Genomic DNA, 26,925 nt, shown 5'->3' on the forward strand with positions numbered 1-26,925 from the left:
AGGTTCGGTTTATTAGTCAAATGCGTATCCATACAAGTACAGACAAACAATGAAATGCTTGTGCCAAGAGCACTCTCGGCCTTAGAGCAGACCAAGTACAGAGTGAAAGGTCAAGTTTTTTTAAGTATTGATGGTTCAAGTGGTTAAATATCTGAAAACACAAATTGACATGAATCCAAAATACACTGATGATTTTGCTGTCAAACAATGAAACTATATGGAATCTATGAACAGGTTGTGGGGGTCCCTGCTTCATCTCTCTCTCTCAACTAAGGGGTCCGTGGCCTGAAAATGTTGAAGACCCCTGATCTACTGTATTTGCACAAACCATATGTAGCATCTGTCTCTGCAGTGCCTTGGCACACACATCACATACAGACAGCACTCATCACCCTACCTGCATGCTCTGCTGGCACAAGTAATAAATCATTTGTAAAGATTAACCACTTCAGCCCTATATACTGTACTTTGCCGTATGACAAATACAAAAATAGCCATCTATGCCATGCCCAAAATAAGGACGCCAGGGTCTAAGTTCTAAGTTGTGAAATTCTGACACTATCACTGAAGGAGTTGCCACTGTGTAGGATGCATTGTAATGTTCACTGCATGTGTGCGGGCTGTCCAGCAGATGGTGATCAAAACTGTCTTTTGCTTATTGGAGGCTGGTTCTTTACCAACACTCCTGTTTTCATTGATCGAAAAAATAAATCATCATGCTTTGCGAGTATCAGTGCAATGTTTTTCTGATAATAAAAACAGGGAGACGTTGATCATTCAGAATATAGTCAGATATTTACTGATCATGTACTGTATAGTACATAACACAGTATAACAGCATTAACTATAAAATGCTTTAGATTAGAAATGTATTTCTAAGTGGCACGTGTTAGATTGTTATGTTGCATTATTTCAAAGTATTATGGGAATTCCTAATTATTCCATTCAATTGTGCAGTACATCAGGCAACAGAGCCATTCAGCAGAATCAGCACCATGGACAGAGACCTTTTGGGATAGGTACAGGCAACTGTAGACCTGCTGATACTGAATCAAAGTGATACTACATAAACTTGTGCTTGACCAGTATAGCGATGTTCAGTACTACTGTCTTCACTTGATAGTTCCAGAACGATGGTTGGAAAATGAATAGACTCCTTCTCTTTTCTCTCCCTCAATCCTTCTCTTCTCCTCTCTCTTCCTAAATCCTTCTCATTGTGCTTTGTGCCTCATCCCCTCCGTCTCTATCACCAAGTAGATGCCAGTACCCCTTGAAGAACTCACTGCAGGTGTCTGTGAAGACTGTTATAGTTTTATGTTTGACCTTTCTCTCCTTACCACTGTATTGATAAATATGCTCTTTGAGTTGAACTAGAATTTGTTTCCCTATTTTCTTACTTACTTAAGTACACCTCCTACTAGCCAAGAATCCTAATATCATGTTGGTGGAAGGGTGGTTAGTTAGTGACATCCCCATGTAAAAGTCCCCAGACTCTGGTGCAGCCATAGGCCCTGACTGCTCTTCTCTGGTTAATGAATGTGAATGAATGTTAGTGAATGGCTACTAAATGTTTATTTGATAAGAAAGTCATAAGTGACTTTTGCTCTGTAGACCTAAATTATTGTATAATCAATGCAAGGTACAATCTTTCATTGAAACAGTGAGTTGGTCATAAAGTGGGTGCATGTGGACACGGGCAGTGACAGTGTTTAGACCGTTGTTTCTCAGACCACAAGTGCTCCTTCTGGCCAATACCAAATACTGCTGAAATTGTCTCTCCTGCGCCTCCTGTAGGCTTCCTCTCAGCTTTCCAGCCGTCTGCCTCAGAAAACTCTTGGGGATGTTGGACTACTTACTCCTATGAAACAAAGGACACAGGCTAACCGCAGCTAATCTAATGTGTCTCGAGTTGTTTACCAGGATGGGGCTCCCTCCGGTGCCTGGCTGTCTCCTTTCCATTCTCTCCGTTTCTCCCCCAGCCTCTTCCACCCTCTCTGCATTCATCACACACTTTTCCTTCCCTGCACTCACCATCCTTTTTTCTCCTCTTGCTTTCTTTCCATTCCTCCCTTCTTTCCTGATATTGTGGCCTGCATTCTCATCCGGGTCCCCCCCTCTCCCTCTGCCCGTCTCTCTCCTCCCTCCCTGCCTCCATCACTCCCTGCTTCATCTCAGGGTGCTGCATCGCTCTGTCTGGCTGCCTCCCACATGATGATGATGCTGCTGCTGATGTCATCGCAGCCTACTAGCATCCCTGACTCGGCCTGTGCGGCCATTTTCCAGTCACACTGACAGAGGCCTCTCTCAAAATCTCAGTACCACCTGCATCCATCCAGCCATCCACCCAGCCATCATATGTATCCATCCAACCCTTGCTCCTCCCTCCCTCCCCTATCTCCCTCTCACTCTTTCTGTGACTGACGCACCACTGTGTGCCAGGCTCTGGCCCACCCTTCTCTCTCTCTCTCTCTCTCTCCCTCTCTCTGTCTGTCTCTCTCTCTCATTCTGTCCCCTCTCTCTTGCCAGGGGCGGATTCTACATGCATGGATGCACTAAGGGATGCTGTTAGGTGATCAAGGAGCGAGCGAGAGAACAAACATATCAGGGAAAATAGACAGGAGGAAGCAAGACACAGGAACATTTGGGCTCAGCTCAGGCAGAGGACTCATCCTCTGCTGTTGTTGAGTGTGAGGTAAGACTAACCTTTCCATTCTGATGCTGGTGTTGTTTTTCATGGCATGGCGCAGCAGCAGAGGCAGCAATGGGTGGTACTCTTTGGGATGGACAGTGTGTGTTGTTGGCCATTTTGAGGCCCTCAGATAAACAACAATGTGAATAAAGGCACTGCGACAGGATGTTGATTATACAGGGTTCTTGTATCTTATATCTAAATGTCCAGGTTCATCATTATTTATTATCATTCATCATTTTGTATTATCATCATGAGAATGGTTGTGGCATTCTCTTGAAATTGCTTAAGGATTTGCAAAAAATTAAAATAGCCCAGGATTACCCAGCCAGCCTCCTTTCTGTCGCAGTGTTGATGTGACATAATGTGGTTAATAGAGTAGCATTATGTTAAAACTAAGGCTAGTGAGAATGGTTAAACACAGCAGTGGCCTGCTCAGCTGCTGCTGCTGCTGCTGCGTTGCTGGCTGCCTTTGAGGTGCGGCAGCAACACAAGATGGAGGTGACAATATTTACTTTCGCTAGTGTGTAAAAAAATCATATTAGTTTCTCTTTCTGGAAGCCAAATGATCACTAGGTGCAAGAGAATTTAAGCAAAAGTCAAACAAATCCACCGTGTTTTCCAACCAGCATCGCAGTGGATGATGGTAACAAATCCAGAGCAATCGCATTTACAGTGGATGGGTTTTGATTAGCGTTTTTACAGTGGATGGGTTTTGATAGCGTTTGTTGTTTTTCACCGGCTGTAAAATTTAGCTTTTCGCATCTTATCTCAAGCTGTGGCGTCGGAAGTCCGTCATTCATTTGTCACGACAGAAGCATACAAAAATATATGTGTTTATCAAAAGAGGAGTAGAGACGTCACAGCCTCCGTGAAGGTGCAGCAGATTACATTACATCGCATAGTCTCATCCGCCGCCTTATGGAGGAAAGGGATATGAGAATCCTAGAATAAGCGGCCATTTCAGTATTATAGGCAGTATAAATGGCAACACAGCATCTATCGGAAGTGCGTGCTGTTTTTCAAACGAAACCAATGGCCGATGGGTGGCATAGCCTATATAGGTTTCTAGCTGTTATATTATGTTTTAAATATAATGGAGATTGAAGCTGATAGGCCTGAAATAATCGGGTATAAACAAATGTAATGCCTATATTTCTGTCGCAGCAAAACTGGAGGCTGGCAATAAACTGAAAGACTGCTGGGCTATAACACAATGCAGCTATAGCTAGACTAAACTACCGGTATTGTGATTACTATTAGACCTACTGTAGACTACACGTAGGCTACTAGGCTTAGACCTACCACCTTTTGTTTTGTGCATAAGAGTAGCACATAATGAGGAATTATCTACAGTATAGTGCAATACAAAGCATATCTCTCTCTCTCTCTCTCTCTCTCTCTCTCTCTCTCTCTCTCCCTCTCTTTCTTTTCTGTCTATATAGCCTACTATGGCCTAATAGTCCATTACTGGTGGAGGTAATGAGATTAGACTATAGGGGGATTGTGGACCACCAGTCTAATCTCAACAATTCCTTTTGTCTCTGTTTCTCCAGGTGACCGGTGTGTGAGCCAGACCACAGCTCCCCACTGTTTAGTCACAGCGCCCCCCTCCCAGCAGCACCATGTCGGGGGCTTCGGTCAAGGTGGCGGTGAGGGTCAGGCCCTTCAACTCCAGAGAGATGGGCAAGGACAGCAAGTGCATCATTCAGATGTCAGGGAACACAACAAGTAAGTATGATAATCAGAGGTAGATTACCGCACAGAGTTGCTCTGGCTAAGGGCCCCAATAGCTCAGGGGGCTCCTAGCCAGAGCAGAGCTTTTGTGTAAATTGTCACCGTTATTAACTTTGCATTTCTTGTCAAAGGGCTTGGTCATCCATGACAATAACAGAACCCCAAAAGTCCTACTGAAAACTAAATGAATATAGCCTTGAAACATTCTCTTTGTAGATGTTACAAGAAAGAAACCATAATGCCTGTTATTATTTATCCTGACAGTAGGTTATAGTCAAGCACCATAAAATGCTGTTAATATTAGATTAATAAATGTACCTAGATATGTTAATATTAGATTATATAAATGTACAGTACCTAGATATTTAAATGTGGGAAATTGTTTTAATTTGCTTGAATGTAGTTACATTATTGTATTCAGTATGCATTCTACTTAAACAATTCAATTGTTTTGCAACTAGCTACACGATTTAAGATTATTTCATTTCTCACAGCTAAAACCAGAACAGTTATCTGAACTTCTGGCACAGAAATCACTTAGGCTAACCTGTTGCATGAGCTAAAATGCATTTACAATATTAAAAACAAAACAACAACATCTATATTGATTACTCCTTGAAAGTTGTTGTCTTAGTGGGACTTATTTAATGTACATGTAGGACTCCAGTCTGCTAACCTGTACCACTCTTCACTCAGGTTCATCTAAATCATTGATAGAATTTGATAAAGCAGCCTTTAGTGTGAGAGATGAGAGCATTACGAAGGCAAAATCTAATTGTTGACACGTTGACAGTCATGTTAATTGTTTAACATATCACTGATTTATATTGAAGCCCTTTCAACATGATCCACCACATTTACTTGTCTGTGTTTAGAAGCGTGCCTCACAGAAATAGACGTGGGCCATGCAGCGTATCAGTGGCAGCCAGAGAAAACAAACAAGGGCTTCTGTCAGGGCTCGCTTCTGTAGACTGTCAGTGTGTGTGTGTGTGTGTGTGTGTGTGTGTGTGTGTGTGTGTGTGTGTGTGTGTGTGTGTGTGTGTGTGTGTGTAGGATGTAGTGACCTCTAGGCTTTTGCCTCTCATCTCACTAGCTGCAGCGAGCAAAAGGCCTCCTTGTTTCTGCCAGACTCGGGTCAGCTGATGGGATTATGTGCATGTGTGAGGGATGAGGGGGAGAGATAAAGAGAGACTGCATATTTCTTGTACCACTCCTGAAGCTCTGCGTCTGTCTGTTTTGATGACCTAATTCTTGTGTCCAAGAAGCTATTGTTTAATCATGTAAACCGTACTGTATATATACTTCAAAAAGCAAAAATCCAAGCTCACAATATCACAGTGGAGACGCTAGGATTCATGGAACGCTAGGGTTCTTGTAGTTAAAGCTTCCATTGTTTCAACTCATGAATTGATCAATAAGTAGCATAATTTCCCATGGTTAACAATCCATCTTCATTCTTCTTGCTGCGTTGTGATCAAACTATATTTCCCCAGCAGTGTACAGACTTTATCAATCATGTCTGAAATTATCCAGTCGACCACTGCTGTACTTACAGCTTGAAGCCAAATGAGCATCTGCTTCTCTACCCTGTGTGTGTGTGTGTGTGTGTGTGTGTGTGTGTGTGTGTGTGTGTGTGTGTGTGTGTGTGTGTGTGTGTGTGTGTGTGTGTGTGTGTGTGTGATTGCATGTGTGCATGCGTGTGCATGCGTGCACACGTGCGTGTGTGTGTGTGTGACTGACTGACTGACTGACTGACTGACTGACTGACAGACAGAGAAAATAGAGAGAGAGGGACAGAGTCAGATTCCGCTAGCTCCACATCGTTCCTCCTATAAATGATGAGTGTTGCACTTTGCACCAATCACTGCAGCCAGCCATAGAACCTCTGTAGTGGCCCTATTCATTCCTACCTTCACCTCTGGCATAAAAGAGTGTGTTTGGAGGATTTCTTCTCTCACCCAACCAGAATGTCTGATTCATGGTGTTAGTTTACTTTCTTCGCTGCCACACAGTAAAATCTTAACTATGGGAATGTACAGATGTAGTAAGGTAGACCCATACGGTCTATCAATCACTCTCAGAGTTATAAATGTATGTAATTAACTTTACTGTGCAGGGTTCTTAATCTTTAATGAAGAATTTACAGGCTGTATAAGAGCATATTGCTACTTGCCACCAGAAAATGAACTAGGCTCTAAAATTGTGTTTCTCAACAAGTGGGTCAGCTACCAAAAGTGGGTGCCAAGATGTAATGATGCTGCTCATAAACTGCACTACATCCTTTTTTAAATTAGCCTTAATCTAAACAAAGAGTTGTTTAAATTATAGCCATTAATGCCAATAATTTTGCTGATGCATCTAATGTGCGCTCACCTTTCTTTGTTTCATTTTAGCAATCCTGAACCCCAAACAGCCAAAAGAGAACAAGAGCTTCAACTTTGATTACTCATACTGGTCACACACAACGGTGAGTTGAGTTAATATGGTCCTGTAATGATTTTTGGTTTGTATAGATTTTGAAGTTTGAGAACCACTGGGTTATCCTATCTTAAACTTAAAGCTATACTATGTAACTTTTTTAATAAAACAAATCTTAAAATTGTCCTAATTATTAAATCTCTAAAGTTTTAGAACACCCACTCTGTTCATTTCAGCTCCCAAAGCCTTTTCTTTATATGTGTTCTACTGAGCCCTGGTGGCCGTGACCGGGGCTGTTTTTCCCGGCACAATTACGTCATATGCATCATTCTGTACACGTGTCTCCTTACCGGCCAATCAAAGCCCAGATCATACACTGCCGAGCTCTTCAGGAAATACACTGCAGTGTTTACGATGGGCTAGGAGTCTAGCATGTATCTCCCCAACCGAGGCTCGTAGAGGGACACGAAAGACCTCTATGGATAGGTCTCGACGAGGCGAGGCGGACACGGTGGTCTGAAGGCCCGGTCCGCGGCGAAAAACGGCCGAAAAACGGCCGATAAAAGCAGACGCGACCGCGGTTTGCTATAACGCTACTGACCACTAGTTGAGCAACTTACACAGTATAGCTTTAATCTTGTATGTATTTTCTCTCCCTGCAGCCTGAGGACATCAACTATGCGTCCCAGGAGCAGGTGTACAGGGATATCGGAGAAGAGATGCTTCTCCATGCCTTTGAAGGATACAACGTGTGTATCTTTGCCTATGGCCAGACCGGATCTGGAAAAAGCTACACTATGATGGGACGACAAGAAGAAGGCCAGGAAGGAATTATCCCTCTGGTAACACCAAAACATATTTTCTTAACGACCGTATTACACTGAAGATATCTGAACTGTGCGAAGGAAAACTATTCAAAAATAAGATGGAAATAGCTACAGCACCACAATAATCAATTGTTTTTCAGCTGTGTGAGGACCTTTTTACTAAGATTAATGATACCACCATTGACAACTCTAAGTCCTATTCTGTGGAGGTGAGTGGTGTCAAACTCTTTATCCATATTCACATTGTATGCATTTTGCTTTTACTTCTGGTGGGGTTTCCCCACCCCTGAGTTATTCGTAAGTCACCGACTAGGACATAATGCTTATTTCTTCCTGAGTAGACTCCCATGTTCCTGATGATGTTTCTTTCCCCCACTAGGTGAGCTACATGGAGATCTATTGTGAGCGTGTGCGTGACCTGCTGAACCCCAAAACCAAAGGGAATCTACGTGTTAGAGAACATCCACTGATGGGACCATATGTAGAGGATTTGTCCAAACTAGCTGTCACATCTTACAATGACATCAAGGACCTGATGGATTCAGGAAACAAGGCCAGGTAACAGTGGATGGATGGCTGCATCTGTTGTTATTTACCATTTATACAATATTAAGGAAAATAAGGAAAAGGGAGACTTTGTTAATACCTAGTACAGAGAAAGGGGACAGGGTACTACTATCATACAAAAATTAAAATTAATACCAGTGTACCATAGACAAAAACCAAACCAAGGTACAGTATGTGTAAAATAAAGGAGACAAAAGACAAATAGGAAATACAACATTACAAATGAAAGTAATAAAATATTCAGAAATAAATAATAAGTAAATATTTGCATGCCCATATGCAATTAGTTTATATCTTTTACCTTAACATGGATTCAGCCCTATACCCTGTCTGCTGATGTACAATTATGGGTCCAACTCCAGTTTATAAAAAATGTACAGACAAACTGAAATGTGCACTGAAATAAAAATAGTAACAATAATACATTTAGATAATAAAATATTTTGATTGATTGATTGATCGATTGATTGATTGATTGATTGATAAAACCCAAAGATCATTTGGATGGGTTGATGACAAAGATAGATGGGTTATAAATGAATTGATAGATGGGATGAATGAAGATCCTGTACAATGTGTAAAACGCACGATTTTTTTGCTATCCCCAGGACGGTGGCAGCCACCAACATGAACGAGACAAGCAGCAGATCCCATGCCGTCTTCAACATTATCTTCACCCAAAAGACACATGACATGGATAGTGACAACACTTCAGAAAAGGTACTGTGAGACTGCAAGTCCCCTGAGAACCTCTTAAAATGGGAGAGTGTTTTTAGCAGGTCTTTCAGTCCGAGTGTATCAAAAAAGCAACTGGGTTAAGGCAGTGGAAGCTTGTGATTGGCTGCGCGGAGGTGACAAAAGTCAGGGGATGGAGATACACCTAAACCTAAGCTTAACCCTAACCCAAACCTCAGTAGAACTAACGCTGGTGAATGCTAACCTGGTATATTGCTAACCTGCCAATGCTGGTGAATGCTAATCTGCCGACGCTGGTGAATGCTAACCTGCCAACGCTGGTGAATGCTAACTTTGTGATTGTTAAACTGGTCAGAACAACGGTGCTTAACCCAGTTGCTTTTTTTAAATGTCTACACAATCATGTCTCACCTCTCTTCTCTGGACTGATACAGAGACGTCCAAGCTCTGGTAGAGCAACACGAGCTTCAGCAAATGGGACTGTATTGTCCCCACCTGCAGTAACTCTTTCGGACAGTCTGCTTTCTCAGTAAAGGGGGTAGACCTTTGGAACTTTTTGCCTACAGTCTTAAAACATGGTAATGTCTTTTACAGAGGACTCAAGTTATGGTTGAAATCAAATCAACTGTGCTCACATGAATAGTTTATGTTCCTTACCTGCTGTGTGAATTGATTATGGCTACTTATGATTTTGTATGTCCTACAGGCTGATGGGTCAGATTGTGGATTGTTAGTTCTTATTAGTAATCGCATATTATAATTGTTTGTACTTGACTGGGTTTTAGACTAGTATTATTGTTTTTGTACTTGATTGGGTTTTAGAATAGTATTAATGTTTACTGTACTTGACTGGGTGTTAGATCTGATTATTGTAATATAGAAAAGCCTCCTGTGGACAGGTGATGACAATCAGCACTTGTGCTATAATCACTTAATCAATCTGGTTTGTCCAATGTGATTGTGATGTCCATGTCAAATAAATAAAACATAACATAACATTGAAAGATCTGCAAAAAACACTCTAAAACACTCTCTCCTCTTAAAATACTCTCTAAACCGTGACAAAGATGGCCCTGACAGTGCTATGACTTTAGTATGCTTCTATTATAACTGATCCCTTTATTCTTGTCATGAATCAGCAGAGGTCTGAATGGCACCTTGTAAAGTGTTACCCGTCTAATACTATCTCACAGCGCTGATTAAAATCTTATGAACTGCAGCATCTCTGACACAGATTGCTGTGAAGGTTTTATCACCTTTTAATAAGCGGTTTGAGGCCATCTGTTGGTGTTGTTACCTGCGTGGGGGTGTTTTCATTTCAATGGATCATCACATTATGTCTTGTAGTACAGCCTTGAGGACAGTTTTACAAGATGCTGTTATGTTTGATCTCAGGTCAGTAAAATCAGTCTTGTGGACCTCGCTGGCAGTGAGAGAGCTGACTCAACAGGAGCCAAAGGAACCAGACTCAAGGTGAGAGAAGACTCATTTTAGAGATACTGTATGTTTATTGTATTTCTGCAGTGTGCTACAGTATATATTATTGATTTGATTTGCTGCTGCTGTGTTGCTTACTAGTCTGCCATGTTTTTTAACTTGAACTGGAAGACAAACAAACAAAAGATCAGCCTATGGTTTGTTTCATTGTCTTCTAAATATTTCTTTCTTCTCATTTCCAGGAAGGAGCAAATATTAACAAATCTCTGACTACGCTTGGGAAAGTAATCTCTGCTTTGGCTGAAGTGGTGAGAGTCCTTTACAGTCTTCCTCAAAAATATATTCCTCTACATTGGTACTTGCTTTTGTTCAAGTAAAAAGCATCATTTTACAACCTTTATTCCCACTGACTCGTTTTTAGGACTCAGCGCCAAACAAGGTAAGCAATACTACATACTGTTGTAGAGTATAACCACTGAATTCAAAAGACTGTTGCTAATTTTGAACTAATTAATTAATTGTGAAATGATTGTGTCCAGAACAAGAAGAAAAAGAAGGTGGAGAATTTCATTCCCTACAGAGACTCAGTTCTGACCTGGCTGTTGAGGGAAAACCTAGGTAAAATGAAGTCAGAGAAAAAACAGACCCATAAGGGTCCATTCTGTTTAAAATGTCTTGGACCTAATGTCTCTTCTTCATTCTTTGTCTCAATATAGTATTTTGTTGGAATCAGATGTTCTTTCTAAATTATTTTTTCTTAATACATTTTTATAATTGTTATAATTTATAATAGTTATAATAATAATAATTACTGTGGTCTTACTTCCTGTGCACTAGGAGGGAACTCTCGTACGGCTATGGTAGCTGCACTCAGCCCTGCTGACATCAACTACGATGAGACCCTCAGTACCTTGAGGTGAGAAAACACTTTACCTGTTCACCTCTTTACCTCCTTCCAGCTTTTCTCTGGAGAACCACATTTTGTTTGCTGTCAAACTAAATGTTTTTATACAGAATATTGTCAGTGCTTAGTCCAGCAACATTAGCTTTATTTTATTCTTTTAGTATATTAAACTTACTGGTACATATACTGTAATGAGCCTATCATACCCCTGTATTACTTCGTACAGTAAAGCTATAGAAGCATTGTTGTGAAACCTAGCATCTTTCCAGTTCCAATTCCTAGCTCAATATAAGTCAGTCTGGGTTAGGGTTAGAAGAACTATAGCGACCATGTTAAGCTTCTCAGTATTTGCAGTATGTTAAATGTTGCTTGCTATTCAGGTATGCTGACCGTGCCAAGCAGATCCGTTGTAATGCAGTGATCAATGAAGACCCCAACAACCGTCTTGTACGTGAACTGAAGGAGGAGGTGTCTCGACTTAAAGACCTGCTGTACGCTCAAGGCCTGGGTGACATCATAGAGAGTAAGCGCTGCACTAACACACACACACACACACACACACACACACACACACACACACACACACACACACACACACACACACACACACACAAACACACACACACACACACACACACACACACACACACTCACACACACACACACGTTCTGTGCACGCAGGCATACAGCATATGAATGCACATTTGTGCCCACATACACACTCAGACTACAGATTTATATGCGTGTCACACATGTACATACGTACACTGTACGTACATGGAAGCATACGGTAATGGTATGCACATATACTGTATACACACACACACACACACACACACACACACACACACACACACACACACGTATTACTGCAGACCCGACACCCGGTTTATTTGTGTGTGAGTGAATCTCACACCCATTGTTATCTCTCCTCTATCCTAGCATATCGAGGCACCGGCCCTGTCATCAGTGGTTTGAAATGTGTGTATATAAGTCGGTCAAGCCTGCGCTTTGCAACTACTATAAATGAATGTGCAGCCAGCTTGCACCACACCAGATACCTAACTAACAACCCCCACCCAAAACCACTGGACTGCACAGCAAACAATGAACATACAAATCAATTCCTAAACATTTAGGGCTACATCAAATCTGATCAATCAAGATAAAACTTTATTCTGTATTCCATGATTCCTATCTTAGAAAACCCCAAATGGCCTCTTCTCTGTGCTTTGCTTTTCATTCCCTCTATAGTTACCATGGTAATACTAATGTCTGTCATTGTATGTTTTATGGTCAGGTATTAGTATTGCTATAGTGTACACAGTAAACTAAAATCCAACAAGCTGGGCACTTATAATCACATGCTTCCTGATCATAATTAAACAGTGTGCTTTCAGAATCTGTAACAACCAATTCGTAATATTCCAGTTAATTGTCGAATAACCAAAAGGTTAAGTCCACTATGCAAAGCAGCAGTTATGTTCGGTCATTCAGTCCAGTTTCGCATGCCTGGAGAAATATGTTTATTTTCAACAGGAGGACGCCATTTTAGATTGCCCTGAAGCTCTCTTCTCTCCTGTGCTCTGGTTCTGTGTGTAGGGTAGCTAATTGGAAGTCCATACTGCTCCACTAGTCCTGTAGAAGCAGCCATGACTATGAGTCAGGCTTTTCAAATGCAGTTCTACTGCCAAGGGCTTGGTGCTCCCTTCCCCTCCAATCCATTGACGTGGCTCTCACTCTGGGTCACATTCTTTAAATTAAATTTATACTAAACAGAAGGTTGTAATTATCTCCATAACAGATTCATGTAAATTATTTTAGTTTGTTTGTTTGATTTTGCTTGTGATCAGGTGTAACAATGCTTGTGAGCTTGATGATGTATGTGTATGTACATTGCATTTCAATGTCAAAGGAAAGTTTTGATTTCAAGTTTTTAGTCTACATTGCATTGTTTGCCCCCACCAATTTAATTTGCTCAATTGCTCTATTCTCTCTCTCTCTGCAATGGCTTTGGTAAGCAATTTACCTGCGCTTCTATGATCCATTATTTGAGCTGTTTTCTTCTTTTTTTGTACTCCCCCCCTGCCCTCCTTTTCCCCCCTTTTTACTCGTCTCTCCGCGTGTTCTTCTCTGCCCCCCCCCCCCACCAAATGTTTCTCCTTACTTTCCTGGCATTTTTGCTCTTTCCTCCCTTCCTTCCTTCCTTCCGTTGGTTGGTCTGTGTGTCCTCCCTTCTCTTTTCGTCCTCGTCCACGCGTCGCCTCTCTTCTCTGGCAGACTTGTGCGATTACAAGAACTTTGTGAATGATCGCCACGCTGCCATTCAAGGTGGTGATCTCTCCACAGTGACCAATGCCATGACAGGGATGAGCCCCTCCCCCTCTCTCTCGGCACTGTCCAGCCGGGCTGGCTCCGTTAGCAACCTGCACCACGACCGCATTTTCAGCCCCGCCAGCGAGGAGGCCATTGAGAGGCTCAAGGTAGGCAGGAAGGGTGGAGACAGGGGCGTCACAAGGGGTAGGAAAGTGGGACTGAGTTACCAGGGCCCAAGGTGGTGGAGGGGCCTTAATTATTTTATTCTTTAGCTATTGAAAAATAGCAGATATACAAGCTCGAGCTTGTAGATCTGCTATTTTTGAAAAGTCGTGAAAATGTGTGCAAATCTTTGAATATATGTATTTTTTAAGCGAACATTTGTAACTCAAATTTTGCTTCTGGGGGGTCCCTGGAACTAAATATTTTGAGATGGGGGTCCGTGGCCAAATACATACCATTTTGGGGGTCCTTCACATGAAAAGGTTTGAGAACCACTGCCATCGAAACATAGATTTTTCAAAAAACCTTAGAAGGATTTGAAATATTCAAAGATTTTCATGATTTTTCAAAAATAGCAGATCTACAAGCTCGCAGCGCGGCACTCGGTGCCGCGCTGTGAGCTTGTATATCTGCTATTTGTCAATAGTTAAAGCACAGGGGCCCCACAGTGAATCCTTGTACCCGGGGCCCAGAATTTGGTGCGACACCCCTGGGTGGAGAACACAGGTTTTGGTTTGAGAGCTCCAAAGAAGGAGAGGCGGGTGGAGACAATGGGTAGAGGATACCAGAGAAGATAGGAAAAGTGTCATGTTCTGGTGAGGTGAGGAGGACAAAGCAGGACAGCCTGGCAGGTAGTGAAACCTCTGTGACTTTGACAAAAAGAGAACAGAGAGCGGGGAAGTATTTTTATTCTTCTTTAACCACATAAACCCTAGTGTCCATATTCTGGACAGGACAAACAATAATAGGAAAGCATTTAACAAAAATAGCATGTACAAGCTCCGAAATTGACACGTTGTGAGCTTGTATACACTAGGTCCATAGCGAAGTGATGATATTTGGTGTAGAGGGAAAAAAGGAGGGAGCCTACTAATAGACCCCTGGGGGACTCTAGACAACTAAGTACACGTGTTTAATTGGTTAAACTCTGTTACACTATTCATTCATCTGATCTGATCATTCAAACTGTCATAGACTCTGAAGACAAATTGAGAGAGGGCGAGATCATTTAGCGACCTACAACCGGGTTGCAACGTGGTCGTTAGTTTTCAGCTACCGGGTCGCTAAAGCGTCCGACCGGGCCGTTAAATCACCGACCGAGCCGCTAAAGCGTCCAACCGGGTCGCTAAATCATCGACCGTGCCGCTAAAGCGAGCGACCGGGTCGCTAAATCGAACGACCGGGACGCTAAATCCACGGACCGGGACGCTAAATGCACCCACCGGGACGCTAAATCCTGGGTAGGTAAATCCACCGACCGGTGGTCGCTTATCCACCGACCACCGGGCTACGAACCCTAACTCTAAACCTAACCTCAGTAACCTTACCTCAGTAGGCTAACCTGCCGACGCAACCTCCCGACCGGGTCGCTAAATCACCGACCGCGCCGCTAAAGCGAGCGGCCGGGTCGCTAAATCGACCGACTGGGGCGCAAAATCTTCCGACCGGGTCGCTAGATGTACCAACCGAGTCGCTAAATCTACCGACCTAAAACTGCAGGCAGGTCGGTAGATTTAGCGACCGGGTCGGTCGATTTAGCGGCGCGGTTGGTGATTTAGCGACCCGGTCGCTGAAAACTACCGACCACGTTGCGACCCGGTTGTAGGTCGCTAAATGATCTCGCTCTTACTGGACAAATTAGATTATTGTTATTAAATGAAATATTATTAAACTTGATTTGTGTCTTTCATACAAGTGAATTAAATGTCATTTTGATCACTTGTCTTAGAAACTAGCGATGCACATCATGGTGCCTATGCTCTGACAACAGTCTTCACCTCAGACAAAATGAATTCCTGCACACACTGGATCATTTCTGTATTTAATTTGTTGTATCGGTCAAACAGGCCTTCTTCAAGGTCTTGAGGAACGTCAATGTTTAAAATAAATTCAGTTAATAAATCCATTCATTCTTTACTTTTGGATGGACTTTTGCGGGCTTTGGATTCAAGCACTACAGAAAAGAGAAAGCAGATTGGTGTGCATGCTTTCAACTTAAACTGTCTTCACCTCGCCAACAGGAAACAGAGAAAATCATTGCTGAACTTAACGAGACCTGGGAAGAGAAGCTGAGACGTACTGAGTCCATTCGCATGGCGAGGTGGGTCGGAAATGTCAACACGCCACATTCCTTTAGGTGCAGCAAGATCTTCTACCCGAAGTGTTCATTGTTGTATGTAGCCACTAGCCAGTGCATAGTGATAGTAATTACTTTTCATCCTTGAATTTGTATTTAACTAGGTAGGTTTTTCTTGATTAGTTCAGACAGTCAGGTCATCTGGGGGCGCAGGAGCGTACCGAAAACGTTTTCAGAAGTTCTGAATTGTATCGAAATATGCCAATGAAGAAATCTACCTTGATGCAAATCACGCCCTTCTTACAGTGCTAGCTCTGTATACAGTCTTATTGCTGACTGTGGTTGAGAGGCCTCCTGGGAACCCAAAGGTTGCCAGTTCGACCCCGTCTCACCCAGTCTGTGTCGAAGTGTCCCTGAACAAGACACTTCACCCGTAACAGTGTGCCCCATATGCTCATCAGAGCGATTTCCCAGAACCGCACTGACAGTTGTTGTCTGCTCACTGTAGAGAGGCTCTTCTGGCAGAGATGGGCGTGGCCATGAGAGAAGATGGAGGCACTGTGGGCGTTTTCTCTCCCAAAAAGGTCAGACACACTCTGTACTGTACACCCTGGTAACACCAACATCACTATTTTTATACTGTAGATATTGCTGTCTCACACAAAGTAGCAAAGTGAAGGTTGCTGTTGTCTGTTTTAGACCCCTCATCTAGTGAATCTAAATGAAGATCCGCTGATGTCTGAGTGTCTTCTATACTACATAAAAGAAGGCATCACCAAGTAAGACTTACTATACTGTACTCTCACTAGGGCTGGGCAATATATCAGTGCATATACAGATCCATCTAAAAAAATGAATATTGTGTAAAAAGGCATTTCTGGTGCCATAGCGCCCCAAATCATAACTGATTTAGGAAACTTCCCACTGGACTTCAAGTAACACTGACTTCAGGAGGTTGACGTGTCTCTATTATAAATCCTTGTTTTGAGTGGGGGTTTTGATATTCATGAGCTGTATGACATAAGTATTCAAAATGTTAACAAAAAAAGGTTTGGAATAATTCACTGAATGTGCAATGTTTCTAGAATATATAAAAGTTTCAAGAAATATAAAAAGTTTCAAGAAAATGTACTTTTACACAATATATATATTTTTAGATGGATCTGTATGTACACACACACTGTAGTACGTAATGTGTAAATATTTTAATAGTTTGTTTATTAGGCAAACAGTATTTGAAGTTATGTATGAGCTTATCTTTTATATCCATAACCTGATACAATGGATACTTTATTTTCCCTCAGAGTTGGCCGTGACGATGCTAAATCAAGACAGGACATTGTCCTAAGTGGCCATTTTATCGAAGATGAACACTGCACCTTCAGCAGCACTACAGGCCCTCAGGGAGAAGGTAAAGGCTATGTACATGAAAATACATGTATATATTTTAGTATGTAATACAAATATGTAGCATAAATACATTTTAAAGCAAAGAAAGTACAACTTTTTATAAGGTTCAAGTCAAATATTATATATTTTTTACCCCCTTTTTAAACATTATTCATGTACCATGCCACCACTTCTCTGTTTCTCCAACAGGAAATGTTATTCTGGATCCCTGTGAGGGAGCTGAGACTTACGTCAATGGAAAGCGAGTGACTACCCCTACTGTTCTACGCTCTGGTAAATTTTATTAGGGAATAAACAGAGAGAACCAGAAAACAAACAATGTACAATCTCATCCAGGTGTAATCTATTCCTATCTAATCTAATATGGTCTGACGTGCGACGTGTCTCCAAAAAAGCAGATGAAGGTTGATCTTTTCCCCTTCTCCCTCTTGCCCTTCCTTCCCAGGGAACCGAATCATCATGGGCAAGAGCCACGTGTTCCGCTTTACGGACCCAGAGCAGGCCCGCCTGGAGAGGGAGGAGAGGACACCGTGTGCTGAGACGCCCGTGGAGCCGGTGGACTGGGCCTTCGCCCAAAGAGAGCTGCTGGAGAAACAGGGTATCGACATGAAACTGGAGATGGAACAGAGGTACGAGGACAGATACGCAATGAACTGGCAAACACACATTGAATGGATGTAGAATAGAACCAGGGCCTTTCTGTGTGGAGTTTGCATGTTTTCCCCCCAGTGTCTCCTAGGGTAGGTATACCCTCTCAAAAACATGCAGTAATCCTGGTCTATATACTGCCTCAGCCTCCCCTTGGTCTGTCGGTGTGCCTTATGGAGGAGGGGAAAGGAACTGGTTGGAATAACGTGTTCCTTCCACGTGCTACGTCCTACCCATAGATTTATGAGAAGAATAGAGAGGGCACCAGATATTCCCGCCCCTAAACTTGTATTGAGTTGCTCACCAAGCGCATGAAGCGTACTTCCGCATTTGTGAAGCGTGACGTAGTGGGGCCTATAAGTGATGCGTTTTGCGTTATAGAGTTTGTTGATGGACATGCTGGGGCTCCAAGTCATGAACGAGCACTTCCGCTATGAACAAGTTCATGTTCATGTTTCTGGCCCCATCTGTAAAAAAGCTGCTGTACCTCAAACGGCCACCATGTCAATTTGGCTTCAGCCCTCCCCCTGGAGTCTGGGGGCTTGGTCCTACCGGGGAAACTCCCCCCTGTCAGGTGACAAGAAGCGGCATGCTCACTCACTCCTCATGCATTGAAGGAAGTTTGAGGCTCTCCCCAGGTTGGCAGAGGGAGAGTTTAGGCAATTGGCACTGGGTAAAAAATGGGTTACAAAATCGAGGGATAAAAATGCAAGAAAATAAATATGAAATAAATTGAATAGAAATAGAATATATAGTAGTACTGTAATTGATATGTTATAAACCTGTGTAACAGACAGTAGTTGATCCTTGTATTTAATACCCAGATTAAAACCCACTGTAGAGATTATGCAGCTCAGCTGATTATCAACCAGATTCAAATTAATATTTAATTCCTTGCAGGCTTCAGGAGCTGGAGGATCAGTACCGCAAAGAGAGAGAAGAGGCCAGCAATCTTCTGGAACAACAGAGACTGGTGAGATGAATTTTGTATTGTGCATACAGTATAACGTGCCTGCGTGCAAGTGTTTGAGGAGTTCAACAGAAGCAGAGACTCAATTTAAGGCATACTGATGTTGTATTTGAAGGAGACAGTTACATTAATATTTACTACTGTACACATGTGATTCCAGAGATCCTCTGATGGTGAAACCATATACTTTATGTAGCCTAAACAAGAGCAAACCATGACACTGATAGAAGTAAACGGTGGCTTGATGATGATGTACCGTCTGTATCAAACTGGCTCCACAATGTTCTGCAACTGCTCCCACTAGAACGGCTCACACACGTTCTCCAGGGAGACTTGAGTGGGTTCTTCATAGTCTGGGGTCCAGTTGTGGAATATTTGGGGGACAAATATTCTAAAATTATATGGAGGGGTTTCGCAAACTAAGAAACTATGAAAGGGGGGACGAAAATTCTAACCCCTTACCTAAAGACTGTGTATCTAATTTTTGGGAGGCAATGAGTGTAAAAAGAAGATGATGTTTGTTTATATGTTTATATGTATGTGAGTCCAAATGTGAAAGTCAACTGTTGATTGTGGTGAGTCAAGTGAGTCATGTCATGTCAGTTTTTGAAAAATGAAAAATAAAAAGATTGAAAGAAAGAAGTAATTTTGCTGACTTTGTTCTCATCCAGGACTATGAGAGTAAGCTGGAAGCCCTTCAGAAACAAGTGGACTCTCGCTACCTTGAGTCCCCTGAGGAAGAGGAGGAGCCTGAGGAGGAAGGTGAGACTGAGCTGACCTGTTGAACGTACCGGGTACAGTTATTAGCCTGGTTGCCTACAGGTTAACCAGACAATAGTTCCTGTCCAGCTTTATTAATTCATCTAGAGCAGTGGCTCTCAAACGTTCAAATTTCAAGGTCTCCACTTAACTCTGACAGTGTACAAATGGAATCAAATGAACCCGGCGCCAGGGTTCATTTGGTTCCATTTGTCAGTTTGTACGTATGGGTCAATTAAGACCCCAAGGAACCCACAGAGTCCCTGGAATCCACTTTGAGAACCACTGATCTAGAGTAACCCCAAAACCCCAAAAGTCCATTGTGTTCAATTTACCTTTTCTGTCCCTTTTCTGATTGGACAATATCATGGATTTGAGGATTGGTCAAGCGTCATGTGATGTAACAATATATAGGCAACCACACTTGCAATTTTCCAGAATTGCACCTTCTAGTTATATTCAATAGTAGTTTACAGTATTTGTCTTTGTGTTTGTGTTTGTTACAAAACTACCGTGAGTGTGGATGTGTGGAAGCTTAGAGTACTGCTACAAAGGTCAGTGTTATGACCTCTGGACATGTTTCCTGTACCATAGGGCATCATCTTAATCACCTAAGCCCTATATACTCTGTCAGCAAAAATAGTTATTCTGAAAACAGCTATTTTAGCTGTTTTCAGAAAGTTTTGAAAACCTGTCGCCCAAAATCGGAGTGACAGGTTGAAAGGGGTCATGGCCATTTCACTCACAGATGAATGATCTTAATTAAGTTTTTCCTACTTTATTTTCATGATCCCCCCAGAAAGACCCTACTGTCACTTTAAACATTTCATTTGGATTAAACCATAAACTGTTTTCACCTCCAGTGCCGTGGACCAAGCGTGAGACTGAGCTAGCTCTGTGGGCGTTCAGGAAATGGCGATTCTACCAGTTCACCTCCCTCAGAGACCTGCTGTGGGGCAACGCAATATTCCTTAAGGAAGCAAATGCTATCAGCGTAGAGCTCAAGAAGAAGGCAAGACTTTGTTTGTTTGGTTTCACTTCATTTGACTAGATTTTCCTTTTATGTACAGAATAGTACTGAGCTGTAAATGTTGCTTCTACTCTTATGCTTGCAATATAATTGGCATATCCAGCTTTTCTCATTACATCGCTGCTGGCACACTGTAATGTTGTTTTAATTTCCATCCAAGATGGTTGTGAAATGGCCAGTCAGTGGTCAAGGACTTACAGCACTTGCAATGAGTGTCTGAGTCAGCAAACGTTTTATTTGCAATTGGTTTAGTGATGCACACTCTGAAGAAACATTAGCCACTTGCTACTTTCTATTCACCACTGTGTTGTAATGTTATTTCTGCAGGTCCAGTTCCAGTTTGTTCTGCTAACAGACACCCTGTACTCCCCGCTGCCTCCGGACCTGTTGCCCCCCAGCGTAGCCAAGGAGAGAGAGAGACGCCCATTCCCCAGGACCATAGTCGCTGTGGAGGTTCAGGACCAGAAGAACGGAGCCACCCATTACTGGACTCTGGAGAAACTCAGGTACAGTACAAACTAATTGGGATGAATGAATGAAGAATATTGTGTGTGTGTGTGTGTGTGTGTGTGTGTGTGTGTGTGTGTGTGTGTGTGTGTGTGTGTGTGTGTGTGTGTGTGTGTGTGTGTGTGTGTGCGTGTGTGCGTGCGTGCGTGTGCGTGTGTGTGCACATGTGTGTGTTAGAGCATAGATATATCTCTCATCCGACATAAACACATTAAATATTGTTCACTGTCTCTGCTTTGATTTCCATCCACTGACGCTGCTCTTCATTTCGCCCCCTACAGGCAGAGGCTGGACCTGATGAGGGAGATGTATGACCGTGCAGCTGAGGTCCCCAGCAGTGCAGTGGAGGACTGTGACCACGCAATGACCGGAGGAGACCCCTTCTATGACCGCTTCCCATGGTTCCGTCTGGTCGGCAGGTCAGTGATTATTACTCAAAATGGTAACACATTCAGTAAAAAATCACACTCGTGTGAAGTGGAGCTGTGTGTGTGTGTGTGTGTGTGTGTGTGTGTGTGTGTGTGTGTGTGTGTGTGTGTGTGTGTGTGTGTGTGGATCATGTGTACCGATTTTTGTGACATTTGAAGAAAATATGTAGGAAAAGGAGCAAAAAGTGTGTTTTGGAGAAAATTCAAGATGGCGGAAAATCTATCATGGCGCAAATGGGCGTGGCCTATATGGGGAGATGCGTCATGACCCAAGGAATCCAGGGAAAAAATATTTTTAATTTTCCGACCTACGGTTCAAGAGTTACAGGCCAAAACGTAAAGTGGGGTGTTATGGCGCCACCATGCGGCCAAATGACACAATTATTTTGTATTTAATCCTTGAAATCATTATGAACCTCCTCTCCAAGTCTTGAAACTCTAGCCCCTATGGTTTGCGAGAGACAAATAATTGAATGTGAGTTTTTGCGATTCCCATTATAAGTCAATGGGGAAAATTAATTCACTAATAAATTAATATCAATTAAACTATAGAACCTTTCTCTTAGCAAGTTACTAGCCCACGATTCCCGAGTAAGCCGGTCGATTTGACATATGGCGCGAGTGTGTGGTGGCAAAACTGTGGGACTAGTAGCGTGCCGAAGTTTAGGAAGTTCAGGCTACATACAGACACACACACAGACACACAGACAGACAGACCCACACGGCCACGTATAGGGAGCCTGTGCTTCACACAGCTCCAAAAATAAAAAAAGCCTCTGAGGTGCACCTCCTCCTTTTGTGTATAGAAACAGGAACTTGGTTTGTCTTCTCCCCTTTCTTAGTCCACTTCCGCCTAAGCTAGTGGTTTCTGGTTTCTTTGTTCCCCCACATGAATGCCAAATCAAATCAAAATTTTTTTTTTTTGTTGGAATTTTCAAAAAAGAAAAAAGGAAAAAAAGAAACAAGTATTCCAAGTAATACTTCAGAAACTTGTCAAATTCATCAAATTAGAAATATTATAGGGAAATCATTTTTTTTTTAAAGAATATCTTTATTCATGTCAAAGTCAAATAAACAACGGATTTACATCATTACAGTGTAATCAAGACATTTCTTTTTTCTCCCCAACCCATCCCTCCCCCCCATTGTCGTCATTGTCCTATCAGTCCACAGAACATTTAAGGTGAATAGAGGGAAATCATTTTTAAGGAAAACTGCAAAAGAAGTTCATCCCAGAATACTCCCACCCGAGATACCACATTGAATACAAAATAAAGCTATACGTTAAAACCAAAAGGTTGTGCTTGAACTGACAATGCCTAAAGCCATGCCTTTAAAATATTAACCAATACAAAAGTTAACCTTTGTCTCTTCATTTCTCCTTAACTTTGTCACCCTTGCCTTGCTTTTTTCACAACAATGAATAATGAATATTTAAACTCTGCATCCTTCCTCCAGGGCGTTTGTGTACCTGAGTAACCTGCTGTACCCCGTGCCGCTGGTTCACAGAGTGGCCATCGTCAGTGAGAAGGGAGAGGTTAAGGGCTTCCTCAGAGTGGCTGTACAAGCCATCTCAGGTAAGGACAGGCACATAGTAAAATAAACTTTGCACTCAACTCCAAAGTCGTCACAAGTGCAGACTTGAATATAAGCAGATACACACAATAATCTGCATGATTTAATTAAAGAACACACGCGATAAATCACCTGAAAGTCTAGGTTTGCGAGTGCAGTATTGTTTATGTGAAGACTTGATCTCTTGACTCTTGTATTAAGCAAGCCTTAAATAAATATCATGTCTCTCTTTCACTCCAGCTGATGAGGAGGCTCCAGACTATGGCTCTGGTGTGAGGCAGTCAGGCACTGCCAAGATCTCCTTTGAAGACCAACAATTTGAAAAGGTACTCACAATCCATCATGTCATGATAATCTGACACAGTTTTCAAGATGTTTAGTATTGGGACTGAACTTTTGCCCCCGTGTTGACCACATCAAATATGTTAATAAGCACAATATCCCTCTTGGATCTGAATCAGGGACGTGCAGAGAATGTTAGAGAGGCAGGGTCTGAAATTTCTAAAACAACGCTGCGGCGCGTTGTGAGCTTGGAGGTCTGCTATTTTCAGTGCGTTTGACCACACTGAACATTTGATGTCTATGTGTGCACGTGCCTGATCTGAATAGATGCAGCACTAAACCTATGTGTTTCTCTCTTGCTCTAGTTTCAGACGGAGTCATGTGCCGGAGCTATTATGTCTCATTCCAATACGTCCGAGGAGGAATTACGCATCGTGGAGGGAGAAGGACAGAACTCTGACAGCGGAGTCTCTGCTGATGAGGTCAACAACAACAACTGTGCAGGTGAAGGAGGTCGTTATGAAAGTTTTTGTTGCATTCTAACTATTTGCTTGTATCCCTCGTGTGTTGATTAAAATCCTTCTCTGTCTGTCTGTACCTGAGTTAATTCCTCTTTATTTTGTTCTTTTTTTCTCTTCCTGTGTCAACATGCAGCCACCCCAGAGGCGCCAAACAGCCCATTGAAGGGTCTGGGTCTGGGTCTGGACCTGGACCTGCCTCTGGACCTGTCACAGGAGAAGGTCCTACCCCACCTGAGGGTTGGCAGCACGTTCACTTTCAGAGTCACCGTCCTGCAGGCCTCGAGCATCTCGGCGGAGTACGCAGACATCTTCTGCCAGTTCAAGTGAGTGAACACCCTTTTTACGCCGTGGTTCCTCAGAGCCAAGCCATCCAGAAGAGGGTCTGTCTGTGTGTCTGTCTGTCTGTGTCCGGAGCTAATCTCACAAACCATTGGACACGGTTAGAATTTTTCATTTCTGTGTGGAAGTAAACATCCCGGTCTACATCCGGATTTAGTGAATTTCCACAACATGGACACGATCTTGGCTTCCGGGGCTCTTCAAAATAAAGCACAGTGAATGGCGGCACTCTGTATCTAAATAATTAAAAACATAATAGCATCCCAAGTGTTAATGTTTGAGTCGAAAATATATGTCATACAGCATAGAGCCTTCTCTCTACTGAATACAATATTTCTAGTTACAATTGGACGTAGGATAATATCACTGACATGGATGTTGTGAATGAGACACAATGGTTGGACATGATGACTGTTATGGCTTTACTTGTCTTAGTTTCATCCACCGCCATGATGAGGCTTTCTCCACTGAACCTTTGAAGAACACAGGCAGAGGCCCACCTCTTGGCTTCTACCACGTACAGAATGTAAGCACAGACAAATGGAGTCAAACATTTACTTTTAGTCCTGCTAGTACTGCTTGTATTATATTACTACTGTTATTGTATTGTTATTTTGAGGATTACTGTATGACATGGCTGGGATATAATAATGATAATAATAATGGTATTTGTTGTGCCATTCTTACCCCAGCCATTAAATATAAACTGGTCCTTAGAGTACAGTTGTTTTAAAAACAACATTTATATGTTTCAGATCACTGTGGAGGTGACCAAGTCGTTTGTGGAGTATATCAAGACACAGCCCATTGTCTTTGAGGTGTTTGGCCACTATCAGAAACAGCCTTTCCCACCACTCTGCAAGGACCTTATCAGGTGAGGACCACCCCATCTCCTCTCCAGCATATAACGGTTGCTCATTATGATATTATTTATTTTACAATACTTTTGTTTTTGTCTCTCTGTAGTCCGTTGAGGCCTTCACGGAGACAGTTTCCCAGGGTGATGCCCTTGTCCAAGCCAGGTGAGCCACTGGTTACTCGTCACTCGTGCAAGTGCATACTCTGTATAATGTTCTTCTCCTTTTTAAGTGTGTTTCCAGGAACGCAAAGACCCTGTATTATTACTGTATATCATCATCTTCTGTTCTGTTCTTTTCTTGAATACGTTATTGAAAATCATCCTTCTTTGTTCTATTGTGACAGACAGAAATTAGATACCGGTACATAGCGTATCTGCTAATATTTGAAACCAACATGAGCCAAAAATACATGACTTTAAGAAATGACTCACCTCTAAACTGAGTGTTATCACTATGGTACAAGACGAATACAATCGCATACTAGATTAAAATAAATCACAGAGAGCTAACACTACTATGTAGAGGTAGAGGCATGATGGGATACAGTCTGAGACAGTCTGTTTAACGCAAGCTATGTTCTCATTTCTCGTATTGTTCCAGTGCCGGCCACCAAACTGAGCACCCTGACTCGATCCACAGCAGGACCAGGACCGTGTCACTCCAAATACGACCTGATGGCGTTCTTTGAGATCTGTGAGCTGGAGGCCAATGGAGAGTAAGTGGGAACTTTAACTTGCATGCAAGTTTTATACCATACATCAGGGGTCTTCAACCTTTTCAGGCCAAGGACCCCTTAGTTTAGAGAGAGAGGAAGCAGGGACCCCCATAACCTGTTCATAGATTCCGTATAGTTTCATTGTTTGACAGCACAATCGTCAGTGTATTTTGGATTCATGTCAATTTGTGTTTTCAGATATTTAACCACTTGAACCATCAATACTTAATAAACTTGACCTTTCACTCTGTACTTAGTCTACTCTTTTTCCCTTTTTAGCCGAAAATAGACGATCTACAAGCACACAACGCCTCGCGCTGTGAGGCGTTGTAGATCAAGTGGTTAATATAAAAAGGGAGAAAAAAAACCATTCTATCACTCACAAGATTTGGAGGACCCCCTGTAGTAACTCCGAGGACCCCCTAGGGGTCCTGGACCCCCTGTTGAAGACCCTTGCCATACATCATGGGTCAGAGTTCACCACACATGGAGGACTATCTTTCGGCTGCAGCTGTGAATACGTATACAAGCATAACTGAAATGTAGATTAACATTTTAAAGTATTCCATTTAAAGGGGGCAGCGTATTTGAACGCTTTTTTAACCAGCTCAGTAACCAGCTTAAGTCCAGGTAAAACATAATGCTAGTGGAGGTTCTAATGTCCATGGTTTCTGGTAAGAGATGTACAAAGAGTATTAGGTTGATAAAGTTTCTCATTTACATATCTCTAGCTACATCCCAGCTGTGGTGGACCACAGAGGTGGCATGCCCTGCCACGGACTATTCCTCCTACATCAGGTAAAGTCCCATCTCTTTTTTTACACCATGGTCTTGTCACCTTCCAGAAAATCATTAACGACTTATGTAAACAGAGCATGATTATTGTAAAAATATGATGAGTAGAACTACTTAAGCACAGAAAAAGTAAAAAATATATATTTTCAAATGGAAATATATGTAGCTTTTTTCTCTTCATTTTTTTATTAAATCT

General features: G+C 42.3%; 1 protein-coding gene across 1 annotated transcript in view; it reads left to right on the forward strand.

Moving 5' to 3' along the window:
* Window positions 1–4,314: 4,314 nt before the first annotated feature.
* kif1ab (kinesin family member 1Ab) overlaps window positions 4,315–26,925 on the forward strand; it is a gene marked incomplete at its 5' end in the record, with an annotated part of 31,442 nt that continues 8,831 nt past the window's right edge. The window contains 34 exons of the mRNA XM_080725226.1: window positions 4,315–4,420; window positions 6,820–6,893; window positions 7,507–7,686; window positions 7,812–7,880; window positions 8,051–8,229; window positions 8,847–8,958; window positions 10,330–10,407; window positions 10,614–10,679; window positions 10,793–10,810; window positions 10,911–10,989; window positions 11,209–11,287; window positions 11,656–11,798; window positions 12,218–12,256; window positions 13,556–13,758; window positions 15,835–15,914; window positions 16,399–16,474; window positions 16,590–16,669; window positions 17,195–17,301; window positions 17,490–17,573; window positions 17,746–17,929; window positions 18,849–18,921; window positions 19,590–19,680; window positions 20,541–20,689; window positions 21,035–21,213; window positions 21,496–21,633; window positions 23,101–23,219; window positions 23,458–23,543; window positions 23,865–24,003; window positions 24,163–24,343; window positions 24,795–24,885; window positions 25,115–25,233; window positions 25,326–25,381; window positions 25,820–25,934; window positions 26,666–26,732. Of these exons, the coding sequence (XP_080581352.1) occupies window positions 4,315–4,420; window positions 6,820–6,893; window positions 7,507–7,686; window positions 7,812–7,880; window positions 8,051–8,229; window positions 8,847–8,958; window positions 10,330–10,407; window positions 10,614–10,679; window positions 10,793–10,810; window positions 10,911–10,989; window positions 11,209–11,287; window positions 11,656–11,798; window positions 12,218–12,256; window positions 13,556–13,758; window positions 15,835–15,914; window positions 16,399–16,474; window positions 16,590–16,669; window positions 17,195–17,301; window positions 17,490–17,573; window positions 17,746–17,929; window positions 18,849–18,921; window positions 19,590–19,680; window positions 20,541–20,689; window positions 21,035–21,213; window positions 21,496–21,633; window positions 23,101–23,219; window positions 23,458–23,543; window positions 23,865–24,003; window positions 24,163–24,343; window positions 24,795–24,885; window positions 25,115–25,233; window positions 25,326–25,381; window positions 25,820–25,934; window positions 26,666–26,732 (3,639 nt within the window). The remainder of the gene's footprint in view (window positions 4,421–6,819; window positions 6,894–7,506; window positions 7,687–7,811; window positions 7,881–8,050; window positions 8,230–8,846; window positions 8,959–10,329; window positions 10,408–10,613; window positions 10,680–10,792; window positions 10,811–10,910; window positions 10,990–11,208; window positions 11,288–11,655; window positions 11,799–12,217; window positions 12,257–13,555; window positions 13,759–15,834; window positions 15,915–16,398; window positions 16,475–16,589; window positions 16,670–17,194; window positions 17,302–17,489; window positions 17,574–17,745; window positions 17,930–18,848; window positions 18,922–19,589; window positions 19,681–20,540; window positions 20,690–21,034; window positions 21,214–21,495; window positions 21,634–23,100; window positions 23,220–23,457; window positions 23,544–23,864; window positions 24,004–24,162; window positions 24,344–24,794; window positions 24,886–25,114; window positions 25,234–25,325; window positions 25,382–25,819; window positions 25,935–26,665; window positions 26,733–26,925) is intronic.

The sequence above is a fragment of the Nannobrachium achirus genome, assembly GCF_963921795.1.
Source record: "Nannobrachium achirus genome assembly, chromosome: 5".
Classification (NCBI taxonomy): domain Eukaryota; kingdom Metazoa; phylum Chordata; class Actinopteri; order Myctophiformes; family Myctophidae; genus Nannobrachium; species Nannobrachium achirus.